This window comes from Lathyrus oleraceus, chromosome 1, assembly GCF_024323335.1.
Source record: "Lathyrus oleraceus cultivar Zhongwan6 chromosome 1, CAAS_Psat_ZW6_1.0, whole genome shotgun sequence".
Taxonomy (NCBI): Eukaryota; Viridiplantae; Streptophyta; class Magnoliopsida; order Fabales; family Fabaceae; genus Lathyrus; species Lathyrus oleraceus.
In genome coordinates, this window is record NC_066579.1 from 225859960 (window position 1) to 225872063 (window position 12104).

The following is a 12104-nucleotide window of genomic DNA, read 5'->3' on the forward strand; positions in this document are numbered from 1 at the left end:
CAACCGACCAAGGGTCAGTTTTTACTGGTAGAAAGATGCAAGATTTTACAAAAGAGATGGGAATCAGATTATTGACTTCTACCCCATATTACGCACAAGCAAATGGCCAAGTCGAAGCGGCCAATAAAGTGATCATTAGCCTAATAAAGAAACATGTAGGCAAAAGCCAAGAAATTGGCATAAGAAGTTAGATCAAGCTTTGTGGGCATGTCGAATGTCGCCAAAAGAAGCAACTGGAACAACTCCATTTCGACTGGTATATGGGCACGATGCAGTGTTACCAGTAGAGATTCAGGTTCATGCAGTCAGAATCCAGAGGCAACATGAAATACCTTCTGAAGATTATTGGAGCATGATGGCAGATGAACTGGTCAAGTTAGATGAGGAAAGAATGTTAGCCTTGGATTCATTACAAAGGCAGAAAGAAAAAGTCGCCAGAGCCTACAATAAGAAGGTGAAGGGAAAAATGTTTGCTGTCGAAGATTTAGTTTGGAGAGTGATCTTGCCTATGGATAGAAATGACAGAGTCTTGGGCAAATGGTCCCCAAATTGGGAAGGACCATTTAAGGTTTTGCAGGTTTTCTCTAATAATGCCTATGAGGTCGAAGAGTTGGCATCAGATGGGAGAATCTTGAGGGTAAATGGAAAATACTTAAAGAGGTATAGGCCTCTCCTTCAAGAGGTCAATATTTCGACGGGCTAAATGGTTGTCGAATAAATTAGGTTGGAGAAAACTATGTTTGAAACCAGCTATAAAAGCACAGAAAATTAAACATACACGGTGCTGGAAAATAAAGTAGTGGCATAAAAGTTGGAAAAAGCCATTATTCAAATATTACATCAAAAGAAAAACGGCTAAAGTTGGCCGAATCTAGACTGAAATGATTGAAGCTCAAGATTGTAGTGCAGAGATTGAGGTTCAAAGTTGTCGGCCTGGACCCTAAGCTGTTCAAGTTTCTTCTCAACGTTGGAAATTTCTTCAGCTACACCAAGGCATCTGTGGTGGTTTGCTCGACCGTATCTTGGGCCGGCTTCACAACCTTGTCGACAATGCGGGATTCCTCCTCAGTGATTGACCCTAATTCACTGTCCAGAGCAACAATTTGACGCCGAAGGTCATCAATTTGGAGGTGTATCTCAACATCTCTTATTTGATTGGAGTCCAATTTCTTCTTCTTCTCCTCAATCATTCCCAGCATTTTGGTGACTTCTTCATCGGCTTTCATCACCAGCTTCCATTTCTCCTTCACAAAGGCCTTTGTAGTTACAATCTGGTGTTCATTTTCCCTAACATTGTCGAGATGACGCAACATGGGAACCAGAAGCTTTTCAAATGAGGCCACCGCACACTTAGCATACTCAGAAAGGTGAAGTTCCTTGAGTTGGGCAAGCACATGCAAGAGTTCTAGGCCGACAGCAGGTTCACTCATAAGCACATAGGGTAGATCTGGATTCAAGGCGTAAAAACGAACCCTGTCCATCAGAGATTTGACCTTTGTTGCTTCAGGACCCATCTTCTCAGAATGGAGTTGGTGAAGTTGCTCAGAATTTGAAGAAGCATCATGTGATCTTACTAGGTTACGAAGCCTAGCAATTGCTTCTAGAGCAGAAGGCTTTATTGCCAGCGCCTGGGAAGATGAAGGGGAAGTAGTTGGTAGAGGAGCAGTTTGAGGAGGCTGGATTTTTGTGGTGCCAATATTTCCCTGTCCCCTTGAATCCTGCAAAGGCAAGGAAGCTGAAGAAAGACTAGAGTCAGAACTAGTCGAACTGGAATCCGTGTGCGTGGCAGGGCTAGTGACTGAACTAAAATCACTATCACTAATCTGGATAGGGGAGCCAGTGAACTCACCAGCATGGTCGGCAGAGATTGCTTAGTGAGATGGAGAAGAAGTTATCGACAGGGGAGTATAGTCAGCAACATGGTTAGGTGGCTCACCAAAAGCATCAGCCTGTTTCTAGAGCAAAAGGATGTTTGTAAGAAAAGTCCAGCAATTTAGGGGAAAAGATAGTGAAACAAGTGATTACCTGTGTCGGTGTAGGAAGAACAACATCCGGATTCCCTTCCTCCAAGATAGAAGTAGCAGGGATGTTGGTCGGCTTCGAAGTCCCCACAGCTGGATCAGGGACCTTATTAAGGATAGACGTGTCGACCACAATGGTGTCAGCGTCTAGAGAAGAAGAAGCCTCTAGAGTGAGCACTTTGTGTTGTTTTTTCTTCTTTGCTTCACCACCCTTAGAGGGAGAATCATGTTTCTGCCTTTTATGTCCCTGGTGGCCTTTTGATTTGTGGGATTGTTGAGAAGAAGGCTAAGTCGGTTGTGGATTCGGCTGAAGACAGGAAGAAAGGTTATAAGCAGATATTATAGTCAGAAGATCGGACAAGCCGACAAGAAATACCTCAGGTTCTGTGGCAGCAAAACGCTTATGTTTTTTGGATTTCTTGGACTGAGGAGAAGGGACAGGTAGATCTGTCGAACGTGGTTGACCCTGCACATAAGTAAAAGGTTAGAGGCCATGTATTGTTTTTCTTGAAGAAATCACAGGGTTGAATGAGATTGCTACGTATAGTTGCATACTGAAGAACTGGATTTTTTCAAAACTTGGGAAATGAGTTGCTCATCATCATCAGAGGACTTCTCAGGAGTAGCCTGCAAGAGTGGAAATGACAGTTAAGAATATATACCAAAGTAAAAGAAAATGACAAATCAACCAGAGTTGAACCTGAGTCCTTTTTGTCGAAATGATAGGTTCATTGACAGAAGCGTGATCCACAGGGTCTATGGGGATTGCTGTAAAGAAAACATAGAAAATCAAGTAAGCGACAAAATCCAAATAAAAGGAGGTGCTAACTTTCCAGAAAAGTGTTACCAATTTGTGTGGTATCGAACACTCTAACATATTGGAGATCAATATGAAGTGGCCCTGAGTAGTAGGGCAGATAATGCTTCGTCGATACCACTCTGTCGGCCTTTTTGTTATAAGCATTTTGCAGGTCTGAAAAGGGAAAATAATACCAATATGGAATTGAAGAGCCGAAGGCCAAAGCCAATGGGCTAGGTGGCAAAGGAGGGAATTTGATGTTTCCGAAATGAAGGGCGTAAAGATACTTGTCTTTCGCGTAACCAGGGATTTTAAGCTTTGGGATCCTGTCGGTTACCTTCTCCTTTAATTTGGCAGCGGCCTCAGAAATGGTCCGACAAAGATTATCAGGTCGATACACAACTCGGAAATATTTCTGGAAAGCTTGAATTTGTTTGGCATGGAGAGCCTTACACTTGGTCGATTTCGCTTGCAAATGGACAAGAGCGTGAGTTAGTTCAGATAATTTGGCCTCAGGAGCACCAATGTAAGCAGCAAAATATGATTGCCACCAATCATCAAATTCTTTGGCGCAGAAGAAAGTTGGTTGAAATGGGATGGAATGGAGCCTGGGTCGGCTTTTCCAAAGGGCCTCAACATCTTCTTGGATCATACTCCAGGGCTGATCACAAAGGATGTTTGTGAGTATGTCGAGAGAAGAAAACAGGGACTTGGGAACAAACTGACAAAGTCCAAACTGTCTGGCTACCAAGTTGGGTTGGTAAGCAACTAGTCCAGGGTTGACACCGGATGTTACAGCCAACAGAAACTAGGGGACCAGAAAGAATCTCTAGATAACAAAAGTTTCATTCTTGTGCTCATCTTCAGTCGGAGGGAAAGCCCTGGTGAGCCATTCAGGACCTTCAATTCGACTACTGAAAGGAGCCATAGAAGGGTGAAAGTCGACGCGCGTTAACATAATGTCGAACAATAGGCGAAACACCTTGACATCAGGAAAGGTTCTGTCGATGGGGGTCAGAGGGATCAGTCGCTTCCAAAGAAGGTGTTGCTCTTCTGGGGGACACGCGACGCTTCTCATCCCATGAGACGTTATATCTTTAGAAAAAGTGGCCTTGAGTCACAGTTGTAGGAACCAAAAGGGACCATGAGCCAAGACATTCTTCTTTTTTGAGTTCTCAGGGTCAAAGAGTTTGATTTGGCAGACAACTTCAGATAAAGACTCATAAAGAGAGGTCAATATTAATTGGCCAAGAGCGATGTCAACGCTCTTGGTGCAACTGAGTTTCCAGGAGAGCAAAGTGTTTAGCTATCTGCATTGATCTAGAGCAGAACACAAAGTGAGACAGCCAGAGAGTTAGAAAGGCCACATGTTCTTCAGTGGTCACAAGGCCCAAAAATGTAGCATAATGATCAATGAAGTTATTGTATGTCGGTTTGCAAGAATCACCAACGTCAAACCTTAGAGAGACTGGTGCTACGGCTTCACAGTCGAAGACTTCGCGGTCGGTTTTAAGCCTGTAATAGCAGCAATATCCAAAAGCATTAGCGTAATCATGCCACACTTTGTATGAGAGAAGTTGGCCGAGCTTTCCTAGAATTAGAGGGCAGCCAGCAACATGCCACAAGATTGAGGGGGGCCACAACGGGCAATCTGCAAAAGGGTATATATACCTATTCGTTTCCAGTGGTCGATTTTCTCTGCCTCTAAACGATCCATCCAAGCGCAAAACTTAGGACAGTTCTTGGGGGGAGCAGTTCTAAACTTCCTTTCGACATAACGGAGGGAGAAAGGTTTTTGAGAAGAAACTAATGGTTCAAAAAGATGACTGGTGGGAAAAAAAGGAATTTTTCTGTTATCTCAGGTTGACGATTCTCTGGGAGTGGGCCTAAGAATGCTAGAGGTTTATCAGATAGGGAGAAAAGGATTAATACCTGAGAACGCCAGATTTTGGCTTTTTCTTCAGCAAATAGAGGTTCAGGAACATATTCCTTGCCATCAATGGTGGGAGGTTGTGTGAGCTTCGCAGCGGAGGGAAGCGTTTTGTTTTTGCTTGAGCTAGGCATGGAAGAAGTTGAAGGTTTGAAGAAGAAAGGAGTTTTGTTGTTTTCGTTTACTGAAGCAGAGGGCGAAAAAAGGAAAGAAGAAGAAGAAACCAGGGTTTTATAAGAGTTTAAACCCTAGGAAAAGGAAAAATGGACGTTTAATTTTCTTTTTCTGACACATGTACCCATGTTCCCACATCTGCAGACACGTGGAGGCGAAGGGGCAGTCATGGTTGGAGACACGTTTCCGTCATAAAGACGTGAAGTGATGGAGACGTGATTTTGTGAGTCTCGAGAGAAAAAGGAGATGTTTATCATGATTAGATGACGTCAGCAGCGTGGGACAAACAGGTGTACCACCAAGTAGAAGTGGATACGATAAAGAGCAATTCGAAATCTCAAAGATGCCATTATCTCATAAAAAGTCGACATTCGAAAATGGCATCTCTGGGGGGCATTTTGTTACCACAAGAAATTGATAGGGTATGTTAAAGGCGTAATTAATGAAAATGCCCTATGGATTTAAGGATTATACCCCCACCAAGGGGAGGTTTGAAAGAAAAGCTGAGCCCAAGATAAGTAAGAGCTGGGAAAACCACAAGTTACCAGGAGATGAAATCGACGGAAGAAGCAAGTTTGGTCGAAACCCGTTCTGTCGACTGAACCGGAGATGGGGACTTAAGAAATTCTTGATTGTACCAAACACATAGGGGATGGTGTCGACATAAATACCTGAGCGGGATAAATTTGAAACTCAAAATGGCTAGCAGTTACAAGAAGAACAAACGCCAAAGATATGGAGCAGTTTTTAGATCGTGTGGCATGACGTCTGTCTACAAACAATTATTTCTGGAGTAGTTTCGCTTGTAGACAGTTTCTTTAGTTCATTATAAATAAGGGATCCCACAGAGGACTCGAGGTGTTCACTTTGTACCAAAATCACTTGTAAAAAACTTCACATTCCCAGCGCGAGGAAGCAAGAGTTTTTAAGAGTGCTATGTACGTGAATCACCACATTTACTTCAATGCAACTTCCTTATTTTTCAATTGTTCCCGTTGAACACTTTATTTTAATTTCTTTTACGTTTGAATTATCCTTTTATGTTGTCGTCTACGTTGTCGACACTAATTCTATTACGATAATAGAATTCACCAAAAGCGTGTTCGTTGTATACGTCTTTTGAATGTTATAGCGCCGTCGGTCACGAGTCACCCATAGTCTATAACATCATCATTTCGTGTGGAAAAACCTTTGCTTGTTCAATATTTTGTCAGAAGTCGTTTCTCACAAAGTTAATAGTTCGTCGAATTGAACAAGTTACCCTGTTACATTAACACATGTCTTAGGATCAACTGGTCGATCCTGCAAGTAACCCTTAGTTGTAAGGCTTAGGGAGGACCAACAGTTGTTTACTAATTTCCACAGTAAACAAAATGGCACGCCCAGTGGGACAGGTGCTAGTGTAGTTACGCAATTGCATGAAACTTCGAAGTGACAAACTATATAGTAGACCACAAGAAACTGTGAAAATGTCAAACTCCAATACGGATGAATTGCCACAAGGGATTTTATCCACTACGGAAACAGTAATTTCACAGGTTGCAAGTAACCCTTAGTTTGTAAGGCTTAGGGAGGACCAACGGTTGTTTACCAATTTCCATATTAAAGCAACTTCCATAACACAAAAAAAATAAAAAGAGATAACCTTAAACCCTAAATTCACACGACACCTAAATTCACACCACACTCTAAACCTCCCCCATTGCAGTCTGTCACTCTTTTAACTGCAAAAGAAGACAGGAGCAATGCGGTTCACCATCTTCATCCCCCGACACAACACCACCTTTCCTCCCCCTCCTCACCGTCAACACCTCCGAACCCTATTCGATGGAGATTTCACCCTAGTCCGAGACCGTGGCCTTGACCACGCCGTGGAAAGAGAGAAGAATCTCAAACCGTTGCTTAATCTCAGAAACCTAATCAAACACGAACCTTCAAAGTCTCTTCCAGTTTCGTTAATCAGGGAATCCATCCAACTTCCTTTCCGTCCCATAGATTTCGTCCGAAAGTACCCTTCCGTATTTGAAGAGTTCAACCTTGGTGGTGGATTTGAACCTCACATTAGACTCACTCCTGAAGCAGTGGAACTCGACGTCGATGAAGGGTTTATGTATAATAGTGAATTGTTTAAGCATCAAGTTGCTGATAGGCTTTTGAAGCTTTTGATGATATCAAAGATTCATAAGATTCCATTGAGAGTTATTGAAGGTTTGAGATGGGACCTTGGCCTTCCTCAGGATTTCGCCAAGTCCATGATTCCGGAATTTCCGGATTATTTTCGGGTAATTGGTACGGGCGGAAATGCTGTTTTGGAGCTGGTTTGTTGGAACAAGGATCTTGCTGTTTCAGTGTTGGAGAAAAAAATGGGTAGCAAAGGGAAAGAATTGGCTTTTCCATTGCAGTTTTCCACGGGTTTTAAGATGGATAACAAGTACGAGAAATGGTTAAGAGAATGGAACAAATTGCCTTATGTGTCCCCTTATGAAAATGCAGGTCATTTTTCGGCTTCCAGTGATGAATCTGATAGGTGGGTTGTTGGTGTTTTGCACGAGATACTTCACCTATTGGTTTCTAAGAAAACTGATAAAGATAATGTATTGGTGCTCGGTGAGTGGTTGGGTTTAGCGTCAAGGTTTAAGAGAGCTATTTTGCAGCATCCGGGTATATTTTATTTGTCTAGTAAGAATAGAACCTACACTGTTGTTCTTAGGGAGGGTTACAAGAGGGGTTTGCTCGTTGAAGATAATCCGGCGATGGAGTTTAGGAGAAAGTATATTCACCTCATGAACACTGTTAAGAAAGATAGCAAGAAACAAAAGGTTGTGAAAGGAAAAAGCAGCACGAAAGAGGGTATTGTTAAAGACTGTGAAGGAAAGGAAGGTGAGGAAAAGTGTGACAGAGATGAGAATCGCAAGGAGGAGCAAGAAGAAGGGAGTTCTGAGTTGTCTGATTCTGAAGATGAGGATGCTAGTGAAACTGTCGTTGATGATGACGAAGAGGTGTCTGCGAGGGGTAATCGTAGATCTTCTGCCAATAGAAGGGGAAGAAACCTTGTGGAAATGAAGTTAGGTGATAAGAAACCTTCGAGAGATTCTCGTAGAGAAAGACCAGGTGGGAAGATTACACGAAAAACGTGGAAGAAAAATCCATCAGAAGGTTCTAAAAGAATACAAACGCGTGGTGAATATAAAGATGTTAGGAGTTCACCACAACGATCAAGACTGTCTAAAAGCAGAGAAAGGACATTTACTAAGAATACTGTTGTTTAGTGAAGATTCATCTTTTTCCCGACTAGTATGCAGGTTGGTTAATCCTCCTATTGACCCTTTCATGTTATAACTTAACATCTTAAAAGTTACAGATTTGGTGTTTTACTTTGTGCTGTTGTTTTTCAATGCAATACGTAGTAATAAAATAAAGGATAGCATTTCATTATGTTTACAATGACTCATGAATTCACTACACTTTTCACATCTATACTAGGATACAAATTCTCCAAAAATTGATGAAAAAAATAATTATGAAATGTAACAAAGTGTAGTATTCGTGCTTCTTTGGTTGGTCTTGTCCTTGTTCTTGGATTTTTTCTATTAATGTTTTCCTTTTTTTTTTTTTTTATATATTTAGAGAGTACCTTATAATCCACACTCTTTGTAATTTGTTCCATTTGCATTAGTCAATTTCTAATTTTTGTGGAAATACATATCAGCCACATGGATTTTCACCCATCAAATACAACACCTCCCACTGTCCTAATTTTTGGATGATCGGATGGATATTCTCTTAATGGATTTTATTGCCACCCTAATTTGAACATTGTGGTCCTTCAGCTGTGACCATCAGCATATTTATTAGGTTTCTGGTAGAAAAGTTTGATAGAAAGGGGATTTTTCTCCCTCTGAGCTTTATTCATGAACAAAGGAAAAGTTTGCACAAAAGAGAGCTATTTCATCTCACTGGTATTCCAGCCAAGGTGCAATCTAAATGTCTGTCTGCCATCAACTAATCACATAATCCTATTTAAAGAAACCAAGACCGTAGATAACTATCTAAAACAAATAAAACTGTACACACAGAAGTAACTGCCTCCACAGAGGCTTAACAGCTAAACCCAAAATAAATTATTGATGTTTCCCCTATAATAGATTTTTGAAGTCTTCTGTGCAGGAACGGGTTCAGGGCCCTGTCTAACAAAATTTCACCTTGCTATTGTCCCTTTTATCAAGATTGACACAAACCACCCTTTACTCTAGTCATATGGTACCCAGTGTCCAAACACCAACAATCAGATTTTTCAGATTCTGTTTTTGTCACCATGAGTAGAGCATGATAAGAATCTGAATCATCACCAACACCTTGTGCCAATTGAACATCCACCTCCTTCACTTGCTTTCCCTTATTGCTGTAGCACTCATCTCTAAAGTGACCTCATTTTTTAATAGTATAACACTATTTGTTAGGAAAAACATCTGTTATGCATGATTGTTTCCTAATATAGAAAAATGGGATCATTCGCTCCTGAGGTTATTAATTCTTAAAAAAATAAAAATAAAAATACACGGAGGACTCAAATCCCCAATGAGTCTAACTAACCTAACAGCCAAAACAACTCCTAACTATCTTAACTAATTAAAATTGAGTATTTACAATATTTCCTATTCTCTTAGAGTATATTCTAGTAGTTCTGTTTCTATCAGATTCATTAGTTTGATCTCTCTCAATATTCCTCTTATTCCTCGACCCTCCTCTGTTTTGATCACATCCCTTGCCAAATTTTCAACGGCCTCCATTCTTCTTGTGACTCTCATCACTAGAATTCTGATTTGAGACCCTGCTCTGGCCTGCACCGGACACTTTCCATTTTCCTTTTTGATTTTGCTTTTGCCACCATCATTTTCCTGAAAGGTATGTGCCTGCAAGGCCCTATCAGCGGCTCTCTCTCCGCTTATCTCAGGAAGCATATATTCTTGAGCTTCAAGAGAATTCTGCAGCTGCTAAGTAACTAACTAACTGAATTATCTACCACATAATTAGCCTTGCAATGTAATGTAGTTAGCCTTGCAAAGCCTATACATAATTGCTTCATATTGGGTTTTAATATTACAAATGTGTTTAATTTTGAGCTTTTATCTGTGTATCGTATAAACTTCTGGTATTATTTCCCAAAACTTTGAGGTAGCTGCCGGCTATATACTGCTTTGGTATTTTACAAATAGGAGCACCTCTCACGATTCTCAAAAACGCTTCTGGCCAAACTTACCCATCTATACTGTAAAAGAAAATATTTATCCAGATTTATCCATCTGGACGTGAGAAAAAGGTGTTTTTTTCAGCCCGAATTGGTAAATCTGGAGGGCGTGGGGGTAAAAAACAGCTCGAATGAACCAAAATCCATGCCACTGCTTTAGCGCAGTAATAGTCAAGCATCTAAAATAAGCCGCGAGATAGTGGTTAACCACTTTTGTTCAGCCGTGTACATTTGTTAGGGTTTTTATGTTACTTTCACTGTCTCTTTTTTGAAATTTTAAATTGAGTTTTTTTTTTTGGGTTTACAGAAAGGCATTCCTTGGGTCAACCCTGTTTTTTCAGAGGGAGGAGATGTTCTAAATCACAAAGAGGTAGTTTTGGTATGCTCTCTACACGATACTACAAATTTACAATATCTTCATTATCCTTCACCTCCTATTTTTATCGCATGCTCAAGGTGGCTTCAGAGTTCGATTGTTATTATTCTTAGTCAAGTGTAACACCAGAAATGAGAAAACCTACAAGTTTGTATCTTGCATGTCAATTAACGTCTGCAACTGTTAATTGTGAGTTTAAGATCTTCTCTGTTTCTCAAAAGAAATAGAAACTCAATTGCCAAATATTTAACTGTATAATATTTTCTTAGAACTAGTGACATAAATTTTCATAATTTGACTTTTATACACTCATAACATTAGTAATGGACAAAACTCCATTTTTTTCGAGAAATGAAGAGGATCCCATGATTGTCTTCAATTGCTTATGTATGGTAGAGTCAGTTTTCCTAAGTTTATTTCATTGAAAATATTAAGACTTACCATTAAGAATGTATTTTAGGCTTACTTACTGGCCTATATAAACAAATAAAAATAATTTTTTTATTACTACTGTTATTTCTTTTCTTTTGAGATGACTATTGTTGTTATTACACTAGTCTACAATACATTTTAAAAGTTTCTGTCTACTTTCAAGTGCAATCTGTATGTTGCTTACATTTCTGCGAAGAACTTGAACGACTTGGTATGTTAACTTCGTATGCATGTCAAATTAAGTATAAAAAAATGGGAAATTACTAGCATACATTGCATTATTTAATAAAAGTTTTTGTAAAAAATATAACACTTCATATTCGAAGCAAGAACTCTTTGAAAAATATCAAAAGAAAGAGGTAAAGTAAATATAACACTTCATATTTGAAGCTTAAGAACTCCTTGAATAATGGCAAAAGAGAGGTTAAGTTTTGAATATAAAGCTTAAGAACGGTTGAGGGAAGTTATGGATTTAAAAAAAGACTATGTCAAGAGAGAGAAGTCGAGAGGTAAAGTAAATATAACACTTCATATTTAATAAAAGTTATTTTTTTTTTGTCTATAACTTAGTAAAAGAAATTCTACTATTCAATAAGTTTCATTTTTCATTCCAAATTTATCAAACGATCAAGGATCCAAGGAAGCCAAATATTTTTACATTATCAACTAATGGCGTGCATCCTGTTGAATTGTAATTTCTTTTGTTGAAGTAGGTTGCTCGATAGAGGCAAAGAAGTCTTGTTTAGAAAGAAATCAAACTTAACCTATAAATAGGGAGTAACCCCTATTATTGATTGTATAACACAATAAATAGTATAGTTGCACAGTTGAATAAAATTTTGTTTAAGAGCAGAGAGAAATTATGTATAAACAATTTCTTCTTTTTCTTTCTCTCGTTAAAACCCTAGTTCTATTTCTTTCCCACTTTTCATCTTTTCTATTCTTCTTTCATTATCAATTGTGTAGTGAAATTCTCCATAGATTTTGGTGAATTTCCAATATCTGGTATCTAGAGCATTGACTCAGCGATTCTTGGAAGCATAACATGATGAATCATCCGAACAAGCATTTTCTGGCGAGTCTCCCAATTTTGAAGAATCAAGATTACGAGAATTGGTGCAAGC

General features: G+C 39.5%; 2 protein-coding genes across 2 annotated transcripts; both read left to right on the forward strand.

The window, feature by feature from the left end:
- Positions 1-214: 214 nt before the first annotated feature.
- LOC127100961 (uncharacterized) lies at positions 215-772 on the forward strand. The gene is made up of 2 exons (XM_051038280.1): positions 215-660; positions 724-772. The coding sequence occupies exons 1-2, from the start codon at positions 215-217 to the stop codon at positions 770-772; spliced, it is 495 nt and encodes a 164-aa protein (XP_050894237.1).
- Positions 773-6552: 5780 nt separating this feature from the next.
- On the forward strand, positions 6553-10793 carry LOC127128650 (protein WHAT'S THIS FACTOR 9, mitochondrial). Its single transcript, XM_051058021.1, has 2 exons — positions 6553-8226; positions 10480-10793. The coding sequence occupies exon 1, from the start codon at positions 6670-6672 to the stop codon at positions 8191-8193; it is 1524 nt and encodes a 507-aa protein (XP_050913978.1). The 5' UTR covers positions 6553-6669; the 3' UTR covers positions 8194-8226; positions 10480-10793.
- Positions 10794-12104: the final 1311 nt, after the last annotated feature.